The 27298-nt window shown below is 40.1% G+C and overlaps 1 protein-coding gene and 1 long non-coding RNA gene across 3 annotated transcripts in view; one reads left to right on the plus strand and one right to left on the minus strand.

Annotated features, from left to right (window-relative positions):
* The first annotated feature begins 774 nt into the window (after positions 1-774).
* Positions 775-27298, plus strand: part of TBX18 (T-box transcription factor 18) — a 30637-nt gene continuing 4113 nt past the window's right edge. Inside the window, exons 1-7 of the mRNA XM_008263171.4 lie at positions 775-1501; positions 2611-2815; positions 5022-5123; positions 7893-8064; positions 17477-17644; positions 20764-20828; positions 27116-27210. Of these exons, the coding sequence (XP_008261393.4) occupies positions 1186-1501; positions 2611-2815; positions 5022-5123; positions 7893-8064; positions 17477-17644; positions 20764-20828; positions 27116-27210 (1123 nt within the window). The 5' untranslated portion in view covers positions 775-1185. The remainder of the gene's footprint in view (positions 1502-2610; positions 2816-5021; positions 5124-7892; positions 8065-17476; positions 17645-20763; positions 20829-27115; positions 27211-27298) is intronic.
* LOC103349809 (uncharacterized) lies at positions 14345-17921 on the minus strand. Of its 2 annotated transcripts, none has more exons than XR_011388969.1 (4): positions 17814-17921; positions 17508-17712; positions 15687-15775; positions 14345-14734 (listed from the first exon to the last, which is right to left on the minus strand). It is a non-coding gene; the product is annotated as an uncharacterized lncRNA (long non-coding RNA). The 2 variants fall into 2 exon arrangements; XR_007922895.2 differs by having other exon boundaries at positions 14345-14815.

Consider the following 27298-nt stretch of genomic DNA (forward strand, 5'->3'; position numbering starts at 1 on the left):
ACAGAAAATGTCAAAAATTGCAGCGGGTGGAGTTTTTATGGCATCTTCAAACTAACTTTGCCACATTTTAGAGTTTTCAGGTTAGATCGGTATCTCTAGCGATGTAACAACTAAGATCCTTACGTTTTAAAATAGCTGCCACTCTTTGAAAGAAGAGGGTCTCTGGAAAGAAAATACTTTTCTTGGCTACTTTATGCGAAGGCCTGAGCGATAATATAACACTTTTTGGATACCCTAAACATACTGGATTTAAATATTTTTGAACCTTTCGAAAGAAAAACCCACAGAACTGAATATAAGTCTGGTGCTGAGCCATCCGCAGGGTGGGCGCCACTAAACCGTAGGAATGCTTAAATGAGATCGATGGACCTGGCGGCAGTGAGTTCTGCCACCTCCCAACATGTTTTGAGCTGCGGCAGCACATCAAGTGATGCGGTCGTGGTACTGGAGTTTAAGTTGAAAGATCCTTGACATTCTAACTTGGTGATCTTCTCTACTTAAGCCCAGAAGCCTCAGCCTCTCCGTGTCCCGGCGAGGAAAGCTGGAGACTCCGGGCTGGACTGGGCGGTGGGCGGCAGGGAGACCCACAGGGGTTCAGCGTGCTAGGGGCTGGCACGGCCACGCCAGACGGCGGCGCTTTTCACTCCAGAGTTTTTTGCGACCTTGTAAGGAAGTGGGCGCGGGCCGCGCGGAATTGGCGCCTGCTGATTGGCCGGCCGTCTCCCTGATTGACAGGGCCCTGGGCCCCGCCTCCGCCGCTTTATTGACACTAATGAGCAAGTTCTTCCCACCGCTCTCCTGCCTGGAAGTGCTGACAGATCAAGGCAACAAATTTCAATTACAATCCCTAATTTGTGTCCGCAGAGTGTTTTTTACCCATGCTAGTCCTCTCAGGCGCATCAGTCGAGGCAGATCTTGGAGCAGGAGGAGGAGGTGGAGGGGGTGGGAGCGAAGGAGTGCATCAGTGAGAGCGCGCGCGAGAGAGACCCGGGGAAGGAAACTTGGCGGGCGCGTCACTGGCTTCTCGGATCCCGACACCAGCGCGAGGAAGAAAACGCCAAAGCTGTCCTTGCCCGCGGCGGGGAAGGGGGCAGAGCTCGGTTTTGGTGGGGAGGAGAGCGAGTGCGCGCGTGTGCCCGCGCGAGTGTATATGAGAGAGGGGCGGGCGGGCGCCGGGCGGCGGGGATGGCCGAGAAGCGGAGGGGTTCGCCCTGCAGCATGCTGAGTCTCAAGGCGCACGCCTTCTCAGTGGAGGCGCTCATCGGCGCCGAGAAGCAGCAACAGCTTCAGAAGAAGCGGCTAAAGCTGGGCGCAGAGGACGCGGCCGGGCCGGCAGACGACGGAGGCTGTAGCCGCGGCGGCAGCGGCGGCGGCGCGGGTGAAAAGGGCTCCTCGGAGCGAGAGGAAGGCGCAGCGCTCCCGCCGCCAGCTGGGGCGGCGTCCGCGCCGGGCCGGAGCTGCTCAGACTTGGAGGGGAGCTGCGGCTCCCGCGGCGCCGCGGGTGAGTGGGCCCCTTCCAGCATGAACTTTTGCATAGCACGAACGCTCCCGGGTTCTCGTCGGCCCCACAGCCGGCGCGAGCCCGAACTTGCGGAGTCTTTGGGGTGCGTGCGCGCCGCGTCCTACGTGGCCGAGGCAACTTCGCCACCAGCGCGCCGTCCGTGGGTGTGGGGCGCCGGGCTCGCCGCGCAACCTGGTTGCCCGCCAGACGGTTCCGAGGCTGGCTGCCGCCGCCCACTCGCCAACCTGCGCCCTTAGCCGCGGTTGCTTGGGGCGCCGGCGGCGCGGCTGTGCGCTTTCTGCGTCTGCCTCCCTTGGGGTTCCAGCCAATGGGTGCTCTGGTTTTTTCCCCCTTCCCTAACTTTTTGAAGCCTGAGGTCGGGGTGGGGGGGAATAGGTTGGGGGAGCGATGGCCTAACTTCCCAAGCCTACCCCCCCCCCACACACACACAGCCCGTAACCGGAACGAATGCCCTAAACCATTTGTGCAAACCAGGAAGGAGGCGGCCTGTTTGTAAATGCGATTTCCCGGGGGTCAGCGGAGTCTTCCCTGGGGAAGGCCGACGGCATCCGCAGGCTTGCCTGTCGCGCTCTCCTGGCCTCCTCACTGCTTAACTAGAGGCGCTGGGCAGTCGGAGAGTTTCAGAGCTTTCTAGAAGATGCCTCGGGCCGGGTCCGCCGCGAGACGCCTCCGACGCTTCTGGAGAAGGGAAGGCCCAGGGGCCAGGCGCTAGGCTGCGTGCGCTTCGTTTGCGGGTTGTGCGGGACTCTGCTTTTAGGAACTCGTCTTAGACTCTGCCAGACACGCCTCACAGACTCCGGCGGCAGCGGCGGGGCGCGAAACTTCTGGGCCCTTCCTTGGCTCCGAGTAGGCCTGGCGGGTGGGGTGGACGCGGCTCACGCTCCTCTCCGGGGCTCGGAACTTGGGAGCCCGGCAGGCCTCCCTGGAGCGCCGAGCGGCCCACGGGCAGGCCGAGAACGTGCGTTCGTCGATGGGCCTGTTCCTCAGGAGGATTCGATGACACCAGAGCTTCCCCTCTCTCCCCAGTCCCCGGCGCGCTTCCCCTCTGGAGCCCTCACGGTTCCCCTTCTCTGCCCTTTGCTGTCCAGGCAACTGTGAGGACGGCTTCCTACGGGGCGCTTCGCCTCTGGCGTCCCCCGGAGGCTCCCCAAAGGGGTCCCCCGCGCCCGCCCTAGCCCGGCCCGGGACCCCGCTGCCTTCACCGCAGACCCCGCGGGTGGATCTGCAGGGAGCTGAGCTCTGGAAGCGCTTTCACGAGATTGGCACGGAGATGATCATCACCAAGGCGGGCAGGTAAACGGGCGAGCTGGCGCGGTCCCCACCCCGGTCCCCGGCCCCGGCCTCACTCGTCCCTCGCTGGGTTAGGAAAGAGAAGGGCTTGCAGCTCTGCGGCGGGAGGGGACTCTGGTCAGCGGGCTCGGACGGAGCGGACAAGGCCCTGGGCCTTGATTCACGGTTGGGGATGGCTTTACCTACTACTTTGGAGAGCCATCAGCGAGGAGCATAGGCCAGCCGCACGCTGCTGAGTGCCCGGGCGAAAGTCGGTGTCGCCGCGGATGCTGCAGCCCTCGAGGTGGTTGTGCCGCGTGCGGGCGGCTGTGGATTCCAGGTCACGTTCACATCAGTGCAGGCCTCTCCTTAGGCGCCGGTTATCAGTTCTGAAACAAGGGAAGTCTTTCCAGCGTCCCCTCCTTTTAGATATTTAAAATCCAGCTTGCTCTTCAGCATACTGTGATTTGGTTTTTCAGACTGGAAGCTTTCAGGTTGGTTCTTCATCTAACGATTTACTGGCACCATGAGAACATGGTGTACTGTGCTGTTTGGGTATTAGGCTAGGATGAAAAGTCGCTGGAATTATCCATCGTGCGTGTTTAATCATAAGAACTGCAGGAATAATTGCCCTGACTTTTGGAAGCCGACCTGTTTGTAGATGTACAGTTATGTAGGTTAGGTAATTTTTTTTCCCTAAATGAAATCAACACATTAGCCTGCATTTGCTGAAGGATTTTTTTTTTTTTTAAAGAAACGGGTGTTTTTTTTTTTTTAATGGTAAGAAGTTATATCGGTTTCAGAGTGTGAAATTTGCACATCAATCGTTACTAAAATAAATGGATTTGTTGGCCAGATTCATTTGAGGTAGATAGATATATTTACATTTTAAAATTTTCAATTAGTGCAATGAAATCTATGAATGATATGCTTCCTTTAAAGGAACTTAAAAAGGACACCCAGCTCTTTCAGGGAGTACACATGGTAAAAACCTGGATAGCATAAAAGTATCCAAACTTATTAGAAATTACAAAAACATATTTTATTGAATCCATATGCTCCCTTCTACGTTTTCACAGAGCCTTTATTAATGATCCAAATTCAGTCCTCAACAATACAAAGCAGCAGTGTCTTATAAAGGATATAGTTAAAGACCTCTACTCTTTATCTTACAGGTGCACTGAAATAACATTAAAAAAGCCAGTGTAGTAGTAAATTGTTCTCATGCCTAGTTAGGAATAATGGACTTTCTTTTCTGTGGGAGTACTCTTTAATGGCATTATTGTTATGAGAAAAATTTGGTAAATAACAGTACTAAAATTTGTGTTGTAAGGTTAAATGAGCAAAAATTAGATTACCTGGAAGGGTCCTACACATAAATCACTAGATGAAAGTTAAAAAAAGAGAACTGCTGCATTTGTTTTTATATACAATAGTTTGCTATAGTAGTCCTTGCTGCTGTGTCCTTTTCAAAGAGTAGATGCATTAGAATTTCCGTTGATACACATTCTGGGAAGCCAAGAGCTATGCAGATTTTCACTTGTTTTAATTAGCAAAGTTTGCGTTAAGTGTGGTTTTAAAAAAAGCAGTTTTGAGGTATGGTGGGGGGAGGAATGATTTGGTAAATATAAATTGTGTTTAGTTTCTGCTTTCAATAAAGAAGTTTTACTATACCTTTCACATTTAGAGCAATGTTTGCACTTCACCTTTACCATGCTGCAGACAGGAAGTCCTGTCTCAATAAAGAACATATTGTTTGGTTATAGCATGGCACATTGGCTCCTTGTGGTTTTTTTTATAACCCTTTTAAAATTTCACATTATAATATATTTTATCACTTTCAGAAATTCGTATTTTTCTATTTTACCGTTTGGTACGTTTTATTGTTTATATTATTAAAGTAAATATGCTTATAGATTTTGTTTAAAAAATCAGGTACTTGCTTTAGTGCCGTTACGCCTTCAGTGCTCAGTCCTTTTAGTTTTAGCTATTCTGACACTTCAGTAAACATGGGACACATGAACGCAGAGCGCTACAAATGACATTTACAAACCTTGGTTTTGATCATTCCCTATGTTCTGACTCCTGGAATTCCATTATTACAATGCATGCTATAAATTTGTCCATATTAAAAAGAAATTCAAGATGTTTCTTTGCTTATTCGTTCTCAGTCCTTAATCACAAGCAAAAACAGAACCCCAACCCTGTCTCTCCCCTCCCTTATAAATAGGCGCATGTTTCCAGCAATGAGAGTGAAGATCTCTGGATTAGATCCTCACCAGCAATATTACATTGCCATGGATATTGTGCCAGTGGACAACAAAAGATACAGGTACAGTGATTAGATACAGGATAATAAAGAAAATGCTAGGATTTTTCAGCTAATGGCTGTTTGATGTGTGACAGCTGTGATCCTTGTTTCCAGAGCCCTGTAGAGTTTCCAGTTCTATAATTCAACAATAGCCATGGTTCCAGCAGCCGAGCTAGTGCCATCTTTTGCAGCAAATACGGAAACTAATTTCTGTTTTGCTTTTAATAGATACAGAAATGTATCTATGTATTGTTAAACTAAATATATCTTTTATATTGACTCATTTTAATTAGAATTTTGGTAGGAAGTATTGTATAGAAATGTATTTTCGTCACGATTTTTGGTCTTCCTATAAATTTACTCAGTCTTGTAATGTTCAAAATCATGAATGTTTGTAGGCTCTTTCCCTTTAAAAATTATTTAAAGTTTTCTATACATAAGAAAAATCCCATAATTCATTAGGAGATAAACACATCCCCATTGGTAGTAAATTGTTACCTTTTGTTGTTTTTTGACTGAGTTAACACAATACATTTAAAAAACTCTTTATATTTGTGTTGAGAGAGATTGTACTTATCTTGCCATCAAGTGAACTTTAAAAAGATCCATTCTTCAATTGCAAAGGAAACTTTGCTCTTTTTCTTACATAATATAGCAAATCAGCAATTTTCAGTGACAATCCTTTTTATTTTCCCTTAAGAGTTAAAAATGCTGACATTTATAAAAGGAAGTTTTGAGTCTTTGGAAGATCAGAAGTGCTATTTTAAATTTTGCTCATCTGTGTCTCTTCTTAAAATATATGAATGTTCTCATTTAGTCGGTTTTTAATTTAAATCCGTTTTGATTTTTTAACTTATGCTTTTATGAAACAGGTTTATGGTGTCAAAAGTACAGAAATTTTAATTAGCACAGGGCCACATGAAATGCCATAAAAATGAGTAACAAAAAATAATTTCATTATTGTGTTTTGTCTATAGTATGTTGTATTACTTTTTTAATTAAGTATGTCATTATACAGTTTTGTTAAAATTATATATACACAACTAGAAAGCATTGAAGTTCATTCCTTAAACATACTTTGGGTTAAAACTCATATTCTAATTTGCGTTTTGTACTGAAGAAGATAATGTGATTCTTAATGAGATTGCAAATTACTCGTTTTTAAATTTGTCTCATGTTTCTCTAAATTTCTTCCATATATTTGTATAGAGTTTATTTTGCATAACTGATTTTTTACTTACTGTCTCAGAAAACAAGGGCATTTTATAAATTAATATTTAAAATGCTGGATCAAATTGCAAGACATAAATTTGCTTTCACTTGTATTGCTTTCCAGGAACAAATTTGGCTTTAGCATTTATATTTAGAGTGTTTTACAAAGGCTATGTAACTTGTAGTGTGTATGGGGTTTTGAACTATTCAATATGTATAATTTTCAAGGTTTTGATAGAGCATATTACTCTCTTTTGATGGTTACATGATTAATATAGATATTGCAGTTTCTTATTGAAATTTCTAAGATTTCCATTTTATTTTCCACCTCTTTTAGCATTGTTAGACAAATATTTGTTTTTGGTTATTCTCTTATGTCTGAGTGGTATTTGGTCAAGTTAAAAATGATTGTCACTTATTAGAATATAAAATTAATATCCACAAAAGCCCACAGTTAGAAATTTATTTACTGAAATTACACCATACCAATTAGAGGAAGGTTTTAACAAATTATTCTTAATTTTGTGATTATGCATTTTTCCCAAAAGATGAATTAGAGAATAGAAGCCATGTTGAGCTCAAAAGAGAATGAAATATATGACAATAGTTGAAACAAAGGATCTCACCATAGAGACTGAAAATGTTTCATGCTGTTTAAAAAGAAATTTATATATTACACAAGTAGAATTTCCAGATACCATCAGCAAAGTATTGCTTTAAATTCAATGTGACATTTTAACACAAAATGGAAGCAAAATATATAAGTATATAATTTTATTTATAATTATTCTTCATCAGTAACTAATTTCTAGTGTTTAAATTAGTTTGATTTCAAAAATCATTAATACAGTGATACTTCCAAAAGTTTGTGGAAAATGGAATTAAAATATGAGGCTTATTTTGGTGCAAAATTTTTTGAAATGTGTACATATATAAGGAGCCTTCAAAATGTTCATGAAAAATGAATTATGAAAATACATTTTATGATAATTTTTTACTCAATGTATTGTTATAGCACTAGAAAAATGATTCTAAATTATGATAAGACTTCTTCCAGATCAAAATAGAAGTTACTGGAACCTTTGACAATTTCCTGTTGTCAGTTTACTGTATCCCATCAGCCCATACATAACTTAAAATGGGAATTGATCTTAAAGTAGGACGCTTTAAAATATAACTAAAATATTTCTATATTTCTATTATTTTCTTAAAGGTGAGCTTGACAACTTAACAGTTTGTTTATGTCAGTTGAAAATCCAGATGAAAGTGGGAAAATATCAGAATGTGGGTGGAATGTCTATTGTGAATGTGGGGATTTGAAAGAAGTAAGATGTTTGCATTTCTGTTGCAACAGTATGTGTGTTTTTCACTAAAACCTTAATACACCGCTTCCTCTGAGAAGGACACTGCAGTCTTGGAAAATTTTTGAAAAATGTTTGGAATCTTCCTGGATGTAAAAAGGAAATTTATTTATTTTAGACCTTTGAACAAGGACGTACATTTTGTCTGATTTTACTGAGTTGGAAATTCCAAGTAATGAGTAGTCCATATGCTGAGACCCTCGTCATTGCCTTCTAGGTATGTTTACCACAGCTCTAAATGGATGGTGGCGGGTAACGCAGACTCCCCTGTGCCACCCCGAGTGTACATTCATCCAGACTCGCCTGCCTCCGGGGAGACTTGGATGAGACAAGTGATCAGCTTTGACAAGCTGAAGCTCACCAACAATGAACTGGATGACCAAGGCCATGTGAGTAGATGGCCTCTGTAATGTACCACCTTTGACTGGCACAACCTGATCTATGGTGCGCCTGAATGAAGGAAAGGCTATTTTCAAAATCATAATATTCCTTTGCTGGTTGATCAGCATGTGCATGATTTGTGCAAGAATCAAGGTTATGTTTGCATCAGAGAGTATGCCTATGGCTGGAGTATCCCCGTGAAGCATTTAATAGGTTAACTCTAGATAAAACTGCATTTGTATTGGAATGTAAGAACCCCAGGCCGAGACTTTTTTAGTCAAAACATTTGTGTGAAATCCCATGAGGTGCTAATTATTATACTCTGAATATGAATACTACTGGGGAGTTGGGTAAACAGGGATAATGATTTATTGGCCCTGCCTTCCTCCTGCTCTTTTCCCAGCTGAGGCTCATTGCTTCTCAGTAATGGCCCAGGCTGAGGCTGTTTGTGTGTTCCGTGTGTAAGCTCCCAATTGTTTTGTAATGACATCTGATGTGTCAAAATGTGTTACAACAGTAATTCCTTTTAGTCTTGAAACTGCTGAAACATGATATGTATGTCAAAGTTCAGGCATTCCAAAAATAGTCATTTTTAACACTTTATTAATTTTTATGGAGTATTGTTCCTAGGCAAGATTGCTACATTATGGTTTTAGTAAGTGAGTAACTGATACATACTGATTTCTGTTCAAAGCTAGCATTTCTGTTAGCTTCTTCTATTTGAGAAGGGTTTTGATGGAGATAGGACTGAAATACATTTTGAAGAATACATTATACGTAAATGGAATACCAACTTATTCATTTTTCAAAGCAGTGACATACAGATAGTGTATTTATGAGCAGTTCCTTTAAAACAAAATGGAAACTCATAAACTAATACAAAAAATGACATAATGTGATTTGAAAGTTGCTAGTCAATTCACTGTAATGAAAATATTCAAGTACAGATTTCATGGTGGTACAAATGCATTATCTAGATTTTTGCCACTCATTGAGTAAAATCTCACATATCCAGTGTTTTTGTTCATTGATTGTTGCCTTTTATGATTTACAACAGAATCAGAACAGTAATACAGTGTTTTTTTTTTCTGAATCCAACTTTATGCTCTATATTTTATTTTATTTGTTTTTATTTTATGTATGATTTATTCTTCAAAAGGCTTTTAAATCTTGCCTCAATCAAAAGCCCACTCAAATAACAGAAGCTAACAGAAATTATTATGTTATTATTTTATTAAATTATTTATTTGAGAGACAGAGAGAGAAAAACAAAAACTGACAGGGCAGCATCCGGGTTCAGGAAGCAGAAGGCAATCCAGGTCTCCCACGTGGGTGGCAGGAACCCAGTTACTTGAGCCACCACAACAGCTAATCAGGGTCTGAACTGGCAGGAAGTTGGAGTCAAGAGCTGGAGCCAGGAATCAAACCCAGGCACTCTGATGTGGAATGTGGCTTAACCACTAGGCTAAATGCTCCTTGAGCCCTGTGTTTTAGTGCATTGTTTTGTTTTCCTTTTTATTATTTATGTTTATTTTTGTAATGTAACATAGTCAAGTTGAAACAATTATTTTTCATTTGACTTCAATGAAAGAACACTGTTATTTTTTCTGTTTCATTGAGGGAGCTGTTAAAAGCACATCCATTGAAGGGTCCTTTATGTTTTTAAATGAAAAATGTTGGACTAAATGCTATTTAATGTTAATTTGCTATCAAAACCTTAAGTGTACTGCGCTTTACTGAGTTCTACAGTTTCAGAATATATCTTTTGAAGAGATAATTGGGTTTAGAAACTGTATTGTTATTCATAAACCTCAAATTAAATGACAAATAATACAGTCACTTTATGATTTTAATTATTGAGTTCAAATGACTGGCTTTATACTTGTGTTTAATAACTAGCACACCTAATATTGGATCTAGATCTAGTAATTTGTCCATCTAGTAAGTTGATCTAAGTATTTCAGCTTTGTAGTTTCAGAAGTCTTTACTTGAAAGAGCATTCCCCAGATCGCAGGCTGTGTGTGTCTATGTTTTAAGTCACAGCTTCATGAGATTGTGGAGACTGGCAAGTCTGAAATCAGTAGGGCAGGCTGGAAAGCCAGAGCCCCAGGGAAGAGCTGATATTACCGCTCAAATCTGGAGGTGGTCTGCCCTCAGAATTCTCTCTTCTTCTGGGGTCCTGAGTCTCTTTTCTCGTAAAGCCTTCAGCTGATTGAATGAGGCCTACCCTCACCATGAAGGATAACCGGCTTTACTCAGAGCTCACTGAATCAGTATTAATTTCATCCAAAAATGCTTTCCCAGGACCATCTAGAGTGATGTATGACCAGATGGTCCTGTGGCTTAGCCAAATTGACATATAAAATTACCTATCACAGAGTATTGGTTTGAAATATGAAAGAAGAGGTCATAAATTGAAGTTCAGTTGCTTAAAGCTAAATAATTGTAGTATTTCACTATTAGGAAATTAAAAAAAAGAAGAAAACAAGCACATGCTAGAGAAGTGTGGCTACTAGTGAAATTCTCCCTTTAATGTTGTGGCAGGATGTGCTAGTTTAATAAAAGGAAATAATTAATGTGGGGGAGACAGAGAGAGAGATCTGTGCAATTTAGAAGTAAGAAATAACCTTACAAATGGTAAAAATGTACATATGATCATTTGATTCGAGAGGAGGATGTAAGAGAGAAAATGCTCTTCCCATTATTTATTTAAAAATATCTTTGAAGACTTTATAAAATGTGGTAAAAGATGCCAAGCCATGGTCTCTTCCTTTGATGAGTTTCTAGCGTAAGTGGGGGAGAAGATGTGCACAGGTTACCATCTTGCTAGCTCAGAGGAGTGCAGGTGCCACCTTATTCCAGGCGGGCGAGACTGGGAAGGCTTCATGAAGATGTCGGCAGTTGTATTTATTTACTCAGCTTGATGACCCCAAAAGAGGCTACATTAGGAATTTGTTTTAATTCTGTCCATGATAGTGACTAAGGTTCTAAGTAGATAGGAGTACCATTAAGTTGTAATTCAACTGTCCCTTTCCTGACGCAGAGACTACTCAGGGACTCATCTGTCTGCCCTCACTTGTTTGAGGTTCCTCCCCACCCTGCAATTTTTTTTAAAGATTTATTTATTTATTTGAGAGGCAGAGTTACAGACAGAGGGAGAAACAAAAAGAGAGATCCTCCATCTTGCCAGTTCACTTCCCAAATGTCTGCAATGGCCACAACTGGGCCGATCTGAAGCCAAGAGCCAGAAGCCTCCTCTGAGTCTCCCATGTGGGTGCAGGGGCCCAACCACTTGGGCCATCCTCCACCAACCTCCCAGGCCACGAGTAGGGAGCCAGATTGCAAGTGGAGTAGCTGGGATGCTGATGCTGCAGGTGGAGGCCTAACCCACTGTGCCACAGCGCTGGCCCCCCAAACCATGCAGTTCTAAAGCAAGTAACGTCAGCCTCTAACTAAAAAATTTGGGGACCCAAATGAGAAATGATTTCCTAATTTCATTTGAATATTGCTTTCATTTTTTTTTTTTGCCTCTTCTCATGTGGAAGTATGTGTCATAATGTCTTGATAACCCTATGTAGACCTGAGGTTTTCACTAATAGCACAAAATGATTGCAGGGATCAAATCCTTCCAGGACTGTGACTGGGCATAGGACCGTAGGAGACAGGAGATGATGTGCGTTTTCCCCAAAGTGACTTCCAGTTTCCAGATTCCACAGTTGTTTAGAGAGGATTAGTGGTGAGAATCCAGAGTGGGAATCTCTCACCCTTCCTCAGCTACACTTTGAATGTTGTGAAGACTTTGTAAGTTCTATCAGACCCTTGGAGACTCTGTAGCTCGGTTTTTGATGGCTTTTGTGGGAACCAAAGCTTGGTGTTGGTTGCTATGCTCGGGTTGGAGTTCCCTCTCACCATGTGCATGCTTTCCTATTCACCTGGAATTTGCTGTTTGAAGGGAAACACTTTGGTGGTCATTTCCCTGAAAGAGGAGGTGATGCACCTTAAACCTAGCAGGACTCATACACGGGACGCTGCAGTGCTCTGGAAGGCAGCATGGCCAGGCGTCCAAGCCCAGGGCCTGTGGGAAAGCCTGCACTCCCGGCTGCTGAGGACTCAGCAATACGGATGGCCGCCTTCTCTTCCCTTTTCTTCATAAGAATCAGATGGGGAAGCGACATGCTGAGGTCTTCTTGTGGCGCCAGCACCCTGGGTTCTAGTCCTGGTTGGGCTCCTGGGTCAGATCGGCGCAGCGTGCTGGCTGGCCATAGTGGCCATTTGGGGTGTGAACCAACAGAAGGAAGACCTTTCTCTCTGTCTCTCTCTCTCTCACTAATTCTGCCTGTCCCCCCCCCCCAAAAAAAAAAAATCAGAGAACTCTGAGTCAATCAAATGAGCTGATGCACTTGGAAGTACATATTTGTAAGGAGTGTTTTCTATACAGCATCATGCATGAGAATAAAAAACTACCTTCTGTGGAACTTGTGATTGGTTCTTTGAACCTAGTTATAGCCTTAACCCCTACCATTATTTTAAAGATTTATTTTATTTATTTGAAAGAGTTACACATAGAGAGAAGGAGAAGGAGGGAGGGAGGGAGGGAGAGAAAGAGAGAGGGAGAGAGAGTTTTCCATCCACTGGTTCACTCCCCAATTGGCTGCAATGGCCGGAGCTGTGCTGATATGAAGCCAGGAACTGGGAGCTTCTTCCCCGATGCAAGGGCCCAAGGACTTGGGCCATCTTGTACTGCTTTCCCAGACCATAGCAGAGAGCTGGATCAGAGGTGGAACAGCCGGGACTCAAACTGGCACCCACATGGGATGCTGGCGCTGCAGGCGGCAGCTTTACCGGTTTTGCCACAGCACGGGCCCCAACCCCTACCATTTAAAGCGGGTTGGTACCTGGTATCACCAAAAATTCAGGGATCCAGGGTTTTGCTATCTATTTCTCCTTGGTCCTTGTCTTGTCTTATTACAACAGAGGAACTTAGGTCATCTGGAAAATTTCCAATCAGCAGGGAGTATTTCCTTGTGGAACTTTCCTGTAAGACTCTACATAGCCACCTGTCTGTCAAACTTCAGGCACTTGAAACTCATCTTATTACACACAAATAATATTATGCTGCTTTTGCCTCACTTCTAGTGCCTTTTAAGTAGAAAAATGTACATTAGCTTGTTCATGAGAAAGCATAGATCTTTTCGACTCTCTGTGCTAATAGACCCCCTCCAATTCTCCATTAAACAGAATAGAGAGTGTAGATCATTTCCACAAGATGTAACTGTGATTTTCAGTGGTGGCCTTCTTGTCTGTAAGGCCAGTGGGTCTCCTAGTTCTACTTATTGCAAAACATGATTGACTACTCATCGTTATAAATCTGAGAGTTCATTTCAAAGCAAATAATGCTACCATATAAAGAACTGAGACTTGTTTAGAATTGCCTAAAAAGTTTTCAGGAATACCCTGAGCTCCTATAGTTGATATTTAAAATATTTTCTCTAATCTTCAGATTACTATTGGCAGTTGCTCCTTAATGTACAAATATAGGCACACATCAGGCATTTCTATACCTTACCCAGTATACCCCACCTGAAGTCATTTTTGAAATACAGTAAGGATATAAACAAATAAAAGAAATCAAAATGTATATTACCAGGGTTTGGCATTGTGCAGCAGGTTAAACCATTGTGTAGGACTCAGGTATCCCATATTAGAATGCTAATTCAAGTCCTGGGTACTCTACTTCCAATCCAGTTTCCTACTAATGTGCCTGGAAAGGCAGTAGATGATGACCCAAGTAGTTGGGTCCTTGCCATCCATGTGGGAGACCTAGATGGAGTTCCTGGCTCTGGCCTTGCCCTGGTTGGGCTTTAGCTGTTGTGAGCATTTGTTGTGTGAACCAGTGGTTAGAGTATCTCTTTGTCACTCTGCCTTTGAAATAAGTAAATAAATCTTAAAAAATAACTACATGGAGAAAACTGCCTAATAGAAGTCTATGTGAAACAAGAGCCTGCTTTTCATTGACTCATACACAGAGACCCAAATAAATATTTTGTTTCCTATATTCCAGCTTAGTTCATTCCAGTCTTTGAAATGGGATGTACACTTATTTTTGTTTAATGTAAAGTCACTTTTTTCTTTCTGCTTTGGAATTTGTTTCTAAAAGGTTGCTGATTTTCCCTGGAAGTTTGTAAGTGCTATTGTTTTGTTTATTATTATTTGTTTACCATTGACATTTTGTTTCTTAGTTTGTAGAAGAAGAAATCTCCTTCACACTTTGCTGCTACCCAGTATATCAAGTGTATGCCAATTTTGTACTGAAGGAAGTTAGTTAAGAAATGAGGAAGGGGAAAAACAGGGTTTAACAGTTTTTATTAAATAATTGGTCATTTGCTGTTTTATGTTCATATTTAAAGAGCATGTTAAGGTAAAAATATAGAATAATTTGAGAAAAGGACCAGGACGGTTATTTTTCGGAGTCATGTGGTAAATGCAGCGCCAGGTGGGGTTAACCTCAATGCCTCTACAGGCCGAGAACCTTCTTTGTGTTTCCTTTGCTGGGCCTGTTCCAGTGGTGATGCAGGCACACAGACGTCATGCTGGGATGATGGCCAAGGAACCCAGCTTCCAGGTCCAGCCCTGAGGATTCAGAGGCGTCTCGCTTCCTGTAGACCTTAACGTCTTCAGCTATAGATCGGGGTGTTAGTGTCAGTTTTGTGCAGACTTAAGTGTGTCAAGTGTAATGTCATGCAGAATCCTCATGTTAATCTGAAATATTTTCAAGATACTTTTCAGCCCCACATATTTTTCAGACTGAGGATCAGTGAACATTATGCTCAGATAATATACTGAGGAAATGAAGATAAAAATATTTCATACTCACTGAAAATCTGTCTAGAGTACAGTAAATGTTTGAATCATTGGAATTCAATGTTGCTTCTGTGTTTTTCAAATTTTTTAAGTGTCTCACAGCAAGTCATACATTTTATGTTACGATCTAGTCCATACACATCCACACAGATAATGGAAAATATTTTGCAAAACCATACTTATTCTTACTACAAGCAGCATACTCTATGTTTGATGATTTTATTTAAAAAAATTCTGATTACAACTCTCTAAATTGATCTCATGAGTTACTAACGGTCATTGAAACTCTGCCCTTTTGTTAGACATGGAAAGAGACTTTTCCAGGGGCTGCAGAACCCTGTTCATGTCCCTAGGTGATGATGTGGGCTCTTGTCTCCTTTCGTTCTTCTTTCATACTCATGCTACTCCTCAACAAGCATGTCTGCTGGTCACACTCAGTATATCTGGCCTCTGTCCCATTGAGAGAGGGAAAATTCAAAAAAAAAAAACAAAGCCCTGACCTCAGTGTTTGTTACTGGCAGAGGATAAAGACATCCTGCTGTTGCAACAGGTGCACTCTCCAGGTGCAGAACTGTTGATGTCTGGCCTGACCAAAGATTCCAAATTTCGCTTATTGTACTGCTCATAGACTAAAAAACATCACTCAGGTTAACCCCTGAGTTTTCCTGAGAATTTTATTTTCCCTCTAAATTCATTACACCCAGAAACATCAAGTCAGATTTTATCTCGGGGAAGATACAGATTTGTTAATTAACTCATTAATAAATACCTGAATATGGAATCCCAGCAGCCGGTAGGAGATCCCATTGGATGAGTCTATTTCTTCACTCTATCCCTCTCAGTCTTGAAAGCATAGAACTTAGAAAGAAGAAAAAAATTCACCCATAATACCAACATCCAGAGATGATTACTGTTCATGTCTTTGCTTGGGTCTTTTTATTTTACTCTATTTTTATGTAGTTGTGGTAAATTTATAAATAATTTACTTCTTCTTTTATCATTTATCACTTAGAAAGGAAGAGCAGGTGTTTGGCACACTGGTGAAGTTACTGCTTGGGTCACCCATACCCCTTATAGGAGTTCCTTGGTTTGAGTCCCAGCTCTGCTCCCAGTTCCTGCTTTCGCTAATGTGCATCCTGGGAGATAGCAGGTGATGGCTCAGGTGCTTGGGCTGCCACCCAGGTTAGAGACCTAAATTGTGTTCCAGGCTTCTGGCTTTGGCCTGGCCCAGCTCCTGCTGTTGTGGGCATTTGGGGATTGAAACATCAGATAGGAGCTCTTGCTTTTGTCTAAAAATAAAATTTTTACAGAGAAGTATTTCATTATGTGTTTAAAGATTTCTTAGTAACATTAGTAACATTGTATTCCATTGTGTGGATTTTCATTTACCCAGGAAATCTACTCATATGGGGCATGTAAGGGGTTGATAGTTTACCTGCCGTCATGTATAATGTGACGCACAGCTTTGTACATGAGCAGCTCTTCTGAATGTGCAGTGTTTAGTTAGGATAGATTCTCAGGAATAGAATCACTGGCTAGGAGGTAGTTTACTCATATTATCAGATTCCCCCGGAGTCTGAGAGGACCAGCTTTTCCATTCTCTGGAGTTTGAGTCTTGGGAGCTTTGTTACGATGGCGGCTTTCATACTGGGCTCTCCTGACTAGAAACTTTGTGAGGTACACACAAAGCAGATCCTTAATATTCCCCTTACCCTTGAGTGGACATTTAGGGTCAGAGATGGAGGGAACATTTTCTTTTAAAAAATTTTATTTTTTATACAAGTTTCATGTATTTCATATAAGCAGATTTAGGAACACAGTGATACTTCCTATGCAAACTTCCCTTGTGCCCACACACTAACCCTTCTTCCTCTTCCCTCTCCTATTCCTTCCCACTCTTAGTTTTTACAAAGATCTACTTTCAGTTTACTCAATGATCGTAAAGTTAACCCTACACTAAGTAAAAGAGTTCAACAGATAGTATATAAAAAAAAAAACACTGTTCCTCAACAGAAGAGACAAGAGCTGTTAACAATTATCAAAATTCAGACTGTCCATTTCACTCCAATATATTACATTTTAGGTACTCTATGTGTAGAGGAAACATTTTCTCTGAAGAAAATCTTGTGTGCAAAAAATTATTTTTAGAGAATAGGTGTTGGTACAATTTAAATAACTGTTTCAATCTCAGGTTTTTTTTTTTGTTTTTTTTTTTTTTTTTTTTTTTTTTTTGGTTTGGATTCTGTTCCTTTTGGACCATTATACACAAAATGCTTAAGAATTTATTCTTGTATTTTCCACAACAAAACATTTGATAAGTTCACATGGTTGTACCAGGGTTTCATTGACATGGTGATTTTTAATTTGTATTTTTATGTGCATTCTGCAAAAACTTTCCTAGCCCTTCCTCTCCAGTTCTGATGCAGCCTGTTAAATTGCCACTTCTGACTCCTTGAAAACATTAATTTCCCACAGGAATTTCTTTTACACATTAAATATTTAGTCGTGTCGATTGGGGAGATGAGTCTGATAAATCTGGCCTTTCTTTCCTTGATGTAGATTATTCTTCATTCTATGCATAAATACCAACCTCGAGTGCATGTCATCCGTAAAGACTGTGGAGATGATCTTTCTCCCATCAAGCCTGTCCCATCCGGGGAGGGAGTGAAGGCCTTCTCCTTTCCAGAAACTGTCTTCACAACGGTCACTGCTTACCAGAATCAGCAGGTAGAGTTGTCAGAACTGGTGTCTTTCTTGACATTTCATTTCAGCTATTAGTAGTAAGATATCTTTTTCTGTGTTATCAAAATGTAATTATAGAAGAAAAAGTTTATTTTCACATTAACCTTTGACATTCCCATATATACATATTATATATATATATAAATATATGTACATGTATAGTAATAACAATTCTTTTTCCGTGATTCTCCAAGTAAGGATACCCTAAAAAGTGCTTCTTTAGACAAGATTATGTCTTGTCGCTGACAGCACAGGCTTACTTGCTGTTTTGAGATAATGAATTGTGATGTCATAATTAAAAATCAGCATGTTTATTGCTAGGAAATACACGTGTTGCATATTAAAAAGTGAATTGTATCATGGAGCATGAGATTTAGTAATTCATTTTAATTTAAGATTATAGCCAATGAATTATGAGAAATATTTCAGAAGAATTTATCCTGTAGAATCATTTTGGCATCTTTGCAAATAGTACTATTTTTTTCAAGGAATGCTTTTATTGTGAGAGGGTGATTTACATGCTTATTGTCTGAGAGATCAATGATTGTATAGTCTGAGAGATCATCAACTTTTATAAAGTTGAAAACAATTTAAGAAGGGAAATGTTTTTCTCTATGTATAATATATATATGTTTCTTTAAGGCTATGTTTACATGTGTCACCTAGGTGGAGGACTGGATCAGAAACAAATGTTTAATGCAATTTAATATGCAATTCCAGGAAGTTTCCATAAGATGCAGCTATGTAATGGAGGATAATGTGGTCTGTGGTAGATTTAAAAAATTCCCAGTGATCAGCAGAGTTGTTTTAGGCCTCTCTACCTCTTTTGCATTCTTATAAATCTCGGTTAAAAATGTAAGGCTTTATAATCTTCACTGTGCTTTCTGTTGTAAAACTGCTCAGGAGCTTTGGATCCTGTCCAGTGTGTCCTCCCTTAGGACTCAGAGGCTCAGCTGCCCTCCCTGGAGTGAAGATGCCCGTTCTCACCAGGGCTGAGCTGTTCTCTCATACATTGCCACTCTGTGATACAGGCTTTTAGGAAGGAACATAAAGGGTAACTTTAGAATTTGGAAGATACTCTTTTAAAATATATTTTATTTCAGAATATTCAAAAATTTATAAAACATAACTGAAATTTCCCCCATTATTAAAATCCCATATTAGTATATTTGTCACTAAAATGAACCACACCTAGCTTTCCCTATTTTTTAAAATCCAAACTCCTTTAACCCTTCTAGTCTTCCTAGGCTCTAGGAAGATACCCTTGAAATATATTAGGTAGAAACGGAAAGGAAAACCTTTCTCTCTGTCTCTGTCTTGCTCTCTCACTGTCTAACTCTGCCTGTCAAAAAAAAAAAAAAAGAAATATATTAGGTAGAGATGATTTCTTGGGAAAAAATTAATTCACAAAGAGAAAATAGAGATATTTAATATGCTTTTTAATTGCCTGAGTTCATCTTTTCTATATCTTGTGTACACACAAGTTAATTGTGTTGTGTGTTATGTATGTATTTTTTTAATTATTAATTTGGAAGTCAGAGTTACAGAGAGAGGGTGAGAGACATAAAAGAGAGAGCTTCCATCCACTGGTTCTTTCTTCAGATGGCCCTAATGGCCGGAGCTGGGCCTATCTGAAGCAAGGAGCTTCTCTCTGGTCTCTCACGTGGGAGCAGGAGCCCAGGTACTTGGGCCATCATCTGCTGCTTCCCCAGGTGCGTTAACAGGGAGCTGGATCAGAAGTGCTGCAGCTGGGACTCAAGTTGGTGCTTTACCTGCTATGCCACAGTGCCAGACCCATCTGTGTATATATTTTTTCCCACCCTCTGTGATACAGTAAGTGCTGTGCAATGGGGTTTTGGCATGTGTTGGTGACTAGCAAACACTGACAGGTTGATTAAGAGGATGGAAAATTAGAAGGGAATTTTACAAAATCCAATCATACTCACTTTTAAATTTTCTGACTACTGGGGCCAACATTGTGGCACAGTAGGTAAAGCTGCTGCCTGCAACACCAGCATCCAGTGTGGGTGAATGACTGAGAATATGTGTAAACTGTATTAGGGACGGCAGATCACTTTACAAAGAGGCCTTTCCATGCCCTAATGTTGGCCAGCAGATTTCAGACTAAGTGCTGCAGTCAGAAGTTTGTTCATTAACTTTACAGATTTCATTAAGCCACGGTATTTGGGAAACAAAACACAATGTGCCTCTTAGAAAACAGGCTGTTAATTTCTCTGACAAAGCAGGGATTTGGTAATAGAAACAGATGGGATTATTATTTATTAGAATCAAGTTCAGGATGGCATAACTAAAAAAACTTAATAGAGATGATTAGGCCATTTCTAAAATTATTCCCCTCAATATCTTGGCATCTTAGTGGGCAAGAAGCTGGTTATGAGTCAGCAAATTGGAGCTCTAGTTAACGTTAAAACATACTTATTTCTTCTGCATGTATGATATTCAGTGCCAGAAGGACCTTCATGTATTAGTTAACTCTGGTTACTCATTCTCTGTAGCACTCTGACCAGGTTCAGACTCCACAGATAAAAGATGAAAGAAAAAAACTTTGAGATGAGAGTCACAAAGAAGATTAGAGGAGATGTGAAAACAGAGAGGCAGAAGAATAATGGAGTGTGTGTATTACCTAATTCTGAGGAAGAGAAGGCAGCACAGAGTCTTAACATTCAAACATGTAAATAGCTGTTAAGTACGAGTTGGGAATTAGGTGTTCCCCTGCAAGGGAAACAGATCTAAACCATATCACAGAATTCATTGAGAATTCTCTGGTTGTCAAACATACAGTAAGTAATTCACAGACCGTTCAGTCTTCTTTATCAGGAAAGTAAAAGCAAAACATTCTTTTCCCGGTGGAGATTAAAAAGGAGTGAAGTGTCTTCCTCATAATAGTTGAATATTCTGGATGATTTCTGAAATTTTCTTTAGCTTTACTGATAAAATATTAAATACTCGGAATAGAGAAACAGTAGACTCCATCAACAGTTAATTTTTGAATCATACGCAGTTCTGCAATCATTTCTGCTTTCAATAACCTTTACTTGATGTGTATGTGAGATTTGATATGATTTTTTTTTTCTATTCTACAGATTACTCGGCTGAAGATAGATAGAAACCCATTTGCCAAAGGCTTCCGAGACTCTGGGCGTAACAGGTATGTGTCAATGAAGAACATTCCAAATATGAGAAACATATTTGATATTTATTATGAATTTTCTATTACCAAGTAAACAGTTCAATTCACTGATATGGTGTTGAAATCATTTCTGATTTTTGCTCATATAGTTGTACCTTGGAGGTTATTTATTTTTGGATGTAGTGGTGTAGCCTGCCCTAACATGAATTTTCATGCATGATGTGGGGGTGAAGATGGAAACTCTTAGGGTGTACTTTGTGTGTTGTTTCTGAAGGAGCCTTGAAGAAGCCTGCAGTTACAGGCCCAGGGGCCTCAGTATCCCAACTGCCTTTAGTATTGGTCTAGTATTTCCATAGTGATGACACAACTGTCTATTGATTCTGTCTGGGGAGTATCATGGGGTCTCTTGTTAATTCAGATGTCCAACTGGAATATGAAACACTACCTATTGCCAAGAGAGCTGATGTTCTTTAGTTTCCAAATTTGTCTTGGCTCTGCTGACAACCACACACTTGTTTATTTTTTCTGTGTTGTGTTTTACTGTGTTTGTACTAAGTAGGAGAGCTACAAAAATGAATTCCACTCCATTACTTTTATCAAAAAGCAGATCATCTAGTCTGTGTGCCAAGAGTTCTTTAATTTATTCATATGAATTGATTCCAATACAGTTCAGTGAAACATTTTCTAAAATAACTGTTAGAAGTAATAGAAAGTAATAACAGAATAAGTTCTCAAAATGCCTTTTTAGGGTAATAAGGTTTTGACTTAAAAATTTTAAAAAGATTTTTTGTAAGTGTTTGAGCAATTTTTATGACTTTACTCCCCAAATTATTCTAATGCTCCTTGAAAAGTTGGCATTAAAGCTGACACACGTAGGCTGTGTCTAAATGAAATTCAGTCTTCACTTCTAGACACAATTTCATTTGAAATTTTAGGGAGAAAACAGTGAGATAATAGTCCAGATTTTTAATTTTTAATTCTTTCAGCTGATTAATTGGTCAGGGTATATGACAAAATCATTTTCTCAGAATACACTCAATGCTCGCAGAGACTTAATGTCATCTTTTTTTTTTCTTTAACACAGTGACATCATTTACACATCATGAGTATAAGAAATAGAATGCGACTAGAATGCTAAAGAAGTAGAGTGACATTTAACTTAGTACTGGTTGATTAGTAAGACTAATAGAAGGGTTTCCCTCTCAAATTCTTCTCTTGGTGGGAAGCTTTGCTGGCACAAGGGTTTTCAAAAAGTTCATGGAAAATTGGCATCATTGAAAAAGTATATATGGATTTCAAAAACTTTTGCACCCCCAAACTGTTGTCTTTTAATTGTATTTTTCTATGAACTTTTTGATGACTCTTGTAGTGCAGTATAGTTGTCTCCTGTATTAAATTATTTTGTCTTTTTCTCTGTTTGTTTCAATGTAGAGAAAAAAATTTGCATAGCTTTGTTAATGTTACAGTAGTTACTGGTTAACTTGTTTTTCAGAGGAGTTTCTGAAAATTAAATGCAAGCTGAACCATAATTTTGTAACTTGAAATGGTCACTTAGTGCAGATTGCTAAAGGGAACCTTCAGGTTGATTCCGTTTCTGCCTTGACAAATGCTTTGGTGATTTTTTTTCTTTTTTATTATTTTGGCTATAGCAGAATAGTCTTTATCCATTTAAGAATCTTCTGTGCTTTTAGTTCATTTTTTTTGAAGAGAGAAGGAATTTATTAAAACTCACAAAAATTTCAGGAGAGTAAGACAGATGTGGAGAGGGTGCACCAGAAATGATGTCCAAGCTATCTGCTCTTGCAAAGACCTCACTGTTGATGGCACCGGAGGTCATGCTGCTTGTGCCTTCCCAGTTCCTTTAGTAAGCAATAAATTAAACTTTTAAAGCATATTTTAGATAGATAGTAATAGTGAGTGAGCCTTCTACAAGTGGAAATGGGATGATAGATGCATATATCAAGTTTTTAGGATGAATTCTGGATATGTGAGTACAATAAAAGGACATTTGGTTATTTAAATTTGATGAGTGGAAAAACAATCAGTGGCAATGGTGAAAATAAACTACTAAGCCTGTTCAGTATGGTAAGATCAAGATGCTAGGTTTGATTTGGGTTTTACCTACCTTTTGCCTGTTTCAAGGATATATAGGCATGGCATCTGTGGTGTTTGCTACTGTTTCTTTCCTGGTTCTAATAGTGCTAATGTTTTTAATAGAGATGTGGTAAATAATGAATTATATTTAAACATGTAATAAATTTTGTTAATATTTAATTTTTAAATTTTGTTCCAAGTGTTTAAATAATATCTTAGTACAGATACGTACTAAGCACGTTGGGCCTCTATGTAGTTTTCTGGCTGGTGAAATAAAGTTTCTACTTTTTTTTTCTCACTGAAATTATTTTTCTTGCTTATCACAGATGGGTTCTTCATTGCTCACTTTGGAATGCTAAGTATCTGTCAGCTAACATTTCCCATTTTTAAAAATCTGATTTTAATATTTTCCAATGATAAACACAGAGAAGAGGGAATTTAGTCCGTTTTAATTTGTGATCTCTGTGTTATTTTCTCTTAAAAATAGCCCTTATTATATGTAAGATGTGGTGGATGGTACAGTGCTTTTGGGAACATGGAGGAAATTGTAATATTTTTTCGTGTACAGTAGTAGGGAATAAAACCCACGAGAAAGGTTCAGTGTATTCATTTAATACTCCTTGTTCTGCTGTGCTGTTGTTACTCTTTTTAAAAACAAATTTTATTTTTATTTTTCTCCATAAATGAAATAAACAAATTATGTAGGACAAGAAGTAAACATGGATTTGTGTGATTGTTTAAACTTTATAAAATGATTTGCTTTAATTAAAAATTATCCTTCCCTGGCTATTTACAGCTCCACAGCCTATTTTATAGGAATCAGTAGCTTCGGCCCTTGAAAGCTCTCCTGCAAGACATTTGCTATGTGAGAGAGAATTTATGTGCTGAGAATAGTTTCATTCTTCAGTTAGGCCTTAAGTTTGACCCTATAAAAGTTTTTACTCAGGAAGGTACAAAAATTTCTTCTCTTTAAATACTTCAGGAAAAACATAACCATTTTACTAAATAAACTTGGCCATTTGATAGCATAAATTAAGGTGGTGATAAAATGTGGAAATTGTTCAAAGGCATCTTGTATAAATTATCGCCTTGGCTACACTCCTGCAGGAGGTGCCTTTTATCTTTTCTTTGACTAGACGGGAAAAGTCTCCATTACTGGAGAAAATGAAGGCTTTTTAACAAAAGTCCAGATTCAGCTAATAAATATTTTATAACTGTTTCCTGCAAAATATCTGAAATCCTTTCTGGAACTTGCAGTGTGAATTAGCAGCCTCTGGAAAAATATCAGTAGTTTAGAATCAGATCGCTTGTAGAAATACCACCTTTGGAGCATCTCTTTAAAGCTTAGATTATGTATTTGTGAGCATCAATAACTTCTGCCCAGAATTTGGCTTACAAATTTACATTTGAAGCATAATAAAGTTTGCATTGTAAAGCAAATATTATGCAGCAGTGCATATCCCTATGGTTAACAAATTTCAAAGTCTAGTGGATACTTCATAATTATCTTAGTATCCACTTTGATGTCTTTAATATTTAAAATTACCGACATCAAAACTCACCTATGTGGTAGTAAAAAAAAGCAGTTTTTAAAAATAAAAATGTTTCCTGAGTCTTTTGCATTTTGAAACATCTTGATGCTAGGAAGTAGTGAAAATTTTGTATTCAAATGTAGGGTAACCAGCTAAACAGCACTCACCATTCATAATTTCAGAGTTAAATACAAGGATACTTCAAAATGCTCCTGAGACAATGAAATTAAAAGATAGTGTATTTTGCTGCAAAAAAAACCACAAAACACTGAAATTGTCTTGTACAGCAGGCAACATGGCATTTTGAGGCTAACCAAGCCTTCCTCACTCCCTAGAAATCTGTATTTTTAATGTACAAAGTATATTATTGATTGGCATGATCTTGGATTTTGATTGTAGTTTGACCACTTATAATGGCCATAAGATGTCTGATTTGGAAACATTCAGAATGAAACAATTTCAGAGCTGGAAGGGGTCTCAGAGCTTTTGCAGTCTAACTGTCACTCTATGGGAAACTGAAATGCAGGCAGTGAAGACATTGATTTAAGGTCACACAATGAGATTTAGTATGTTGCAATCAACAGTCCAGTTCTCCTGAGCTGAATCTATTGTCCTTTACACTAAATAATCTTCTGTGTGGCACATCATTTATATCAGGGGCCAGATTCTGTTCTCCCTCTTAGGTGGCTCAGGTAAAGCAGGTGCAGGTTCCTCTGTGCCCTGCCCACACTTTGATATCCAACTCTAGCTCCTCGGGGGGTTGGGAACCTCTCTCTGAAGCCCTCCCATGGTGGCACCTCTGAGTCTATGACTTAAGAGGTGAGTCACATGCATGTATGGTCTCATAACGAGATGTGTTCGTGTATGCAAGCTTGTGCAGGCACATACTACTCCTCACACATGCACAGCCTTCTCCTGTCATGCTCTTCATTGACTGAAGACAGAAATCCATAAATTAACAGAGATGTACCCTGCACACTCAAAGGAAGCAAATTCTGTAGGTAAAACCTGAGAACAGAAGGGCGAGTAGTGTGTGATAATTTCATCAGTACAAATCTGTTCCTCTGGGGTCTGGAGAGCTTTCACTATAATATGTAAGTGGTGTGGTATTTTGGTATGGTTACTCTCATCTTGGTTTATAGTTTTAACCTAGATGACGTAGCACCTACAATAAGATACTAAGGCTCTCTGACAGTCACAAGAGATGTCTGAATAGCACTTAATGCCTCAGGAAGTGGTGTAAGTTAAATGAAAAGAGCAGTGTCACCTAGACTAACAAATTGCTTATGGACAAGTGGTGAGGTCTCAGGTGTGACTGTCTCGAACATGAGCTAGTTGAGTGAGAGGTTTCAGTCTCAGAACCCAGAAGAATTAGGTACCTGATATAAAAAAGAGAAACTCTGAATCACTGTGATAGGAAGGGACTCAGATACGTGTTTAGAGTAGTTGCCCCTATTTTAAAATACATGTATAGCATGTAGCCCATACCCAGTTTGTCTTGTAATCTATTAAGTGTGTGTCTGGGCTTTAAGATAACATTTTTAAATAAAAAATTTATTTATTTACTTGAAAGAGTTACACAGAGAGAAGGAGAGGCAGAGGCAGAGAGAGAGAGAGAAAAAGAGAGAGGTCTTCCATCTGCTGGTCCACTCCCCAATTGGCTGCAATGGTTGGAGTTGCATTGATCAGGAGCCAGGAGCTTCTTCCAGGTCCCTCACACAGGTGCAGGGGCCCAAGGACTTGCACAATCTTCTACTGCTTTCCCAGGCCATAGCAGAGAGCTGGTTTGTAAGTGGAGCACCTGGGACTCGAATCAGCACCCATATGGGATGCTGGCACTGCAGGCAGCAGCTTTACCTGCTACGCCACAGCGCCAGCCCCATGACAACATGTTATAACATGTTTGAACGGCAATGGTAGTTCAAATAGTTTGTGGAAATGGAATTAAAATATGTTTTTTGCTTTGACACATAATTTTTTTGAAATACATAGTGTTTCCATATTGTGCATTTTCCATGGACTTCTTAGAGACCTCTTATACTGATTTCATATACCAGATAGCCCTACACACTGGCGGGAGAGACAGGTGCTGCCCTCTCCTGGCCCTTCTTGCTGTTTTAAGCAGAGTTCAGCCTGCTGCACTGGGTGGTAGTGGACATTGTGTCCCTGAGAGAGGTCAGGTTTCTTTGGATGGTTGATCTCCTGAGCTGTCTGCCCAGCCACCAAATGATGGGAAAGGAACCAGTGTTCCTTAGAAGATAGGTGGTTTTGCAAGTCATCCTTCGGTGACTACAGCTTCCTCACTAGAGGGAGAATTTATGTGGCTGGAGAGAGGGAACATTCCAGATCACAGCAGAGCCTGGGACTCACAGCAGCCTGGATAGACTCTCTCCACCTCAGTCCTTAGGCCAGGGGGACAGCTCTTCATCCCCATGTCGGATTAATTTTCTGAGACTATTGACAGGTGTCTTGGGTAGTTTGTTTTCTTGTGCTCCTGGTGACCGAATGGTAACCCATCTCCAAAGCATTTCTTTCTGCTTGTAGCAAGCTCCTAGCTTGCTAGTGTGGGGCATCCTGACAATATGGCTGTTGTTTTCTGAAATGCCTGTACTGGTGAAAGCTCCAACTGTTCTTAACTAAATTTCATTTGTCCACCCCCATCCTGACCCTTCCATTTAGAATGGGTTTGGAAGCCCTGGTGGAGTCATACGCATTCTGGAGACCTTCATTACGGACTCTCACCTTTGAAGATATCCCTGGAATTCCCAAGCAAGGTAATTCACAGAGTCTGCTGAATGTACATGGAGCTAGTTCCTGCCCAGATGCCAAGTGCTAAAAACTGCAGAAGTTATTATTTATTCC

Source organism: Oryctolagus cuniculus, chromosome 5, assembly GCF_964237555.1.
Source record: "Oryctolagus cuniculus chromosome 5, mOryCun1.1, whole genome shotgun sequence".
In the NCBI taxonomy this organism is placed as follows: Eukaryota; Metazoa; Chordata; class Mammalia; order Lagomorpha; family Leporidae; genus Oryctolagus; species Oryctolagus cuniculus.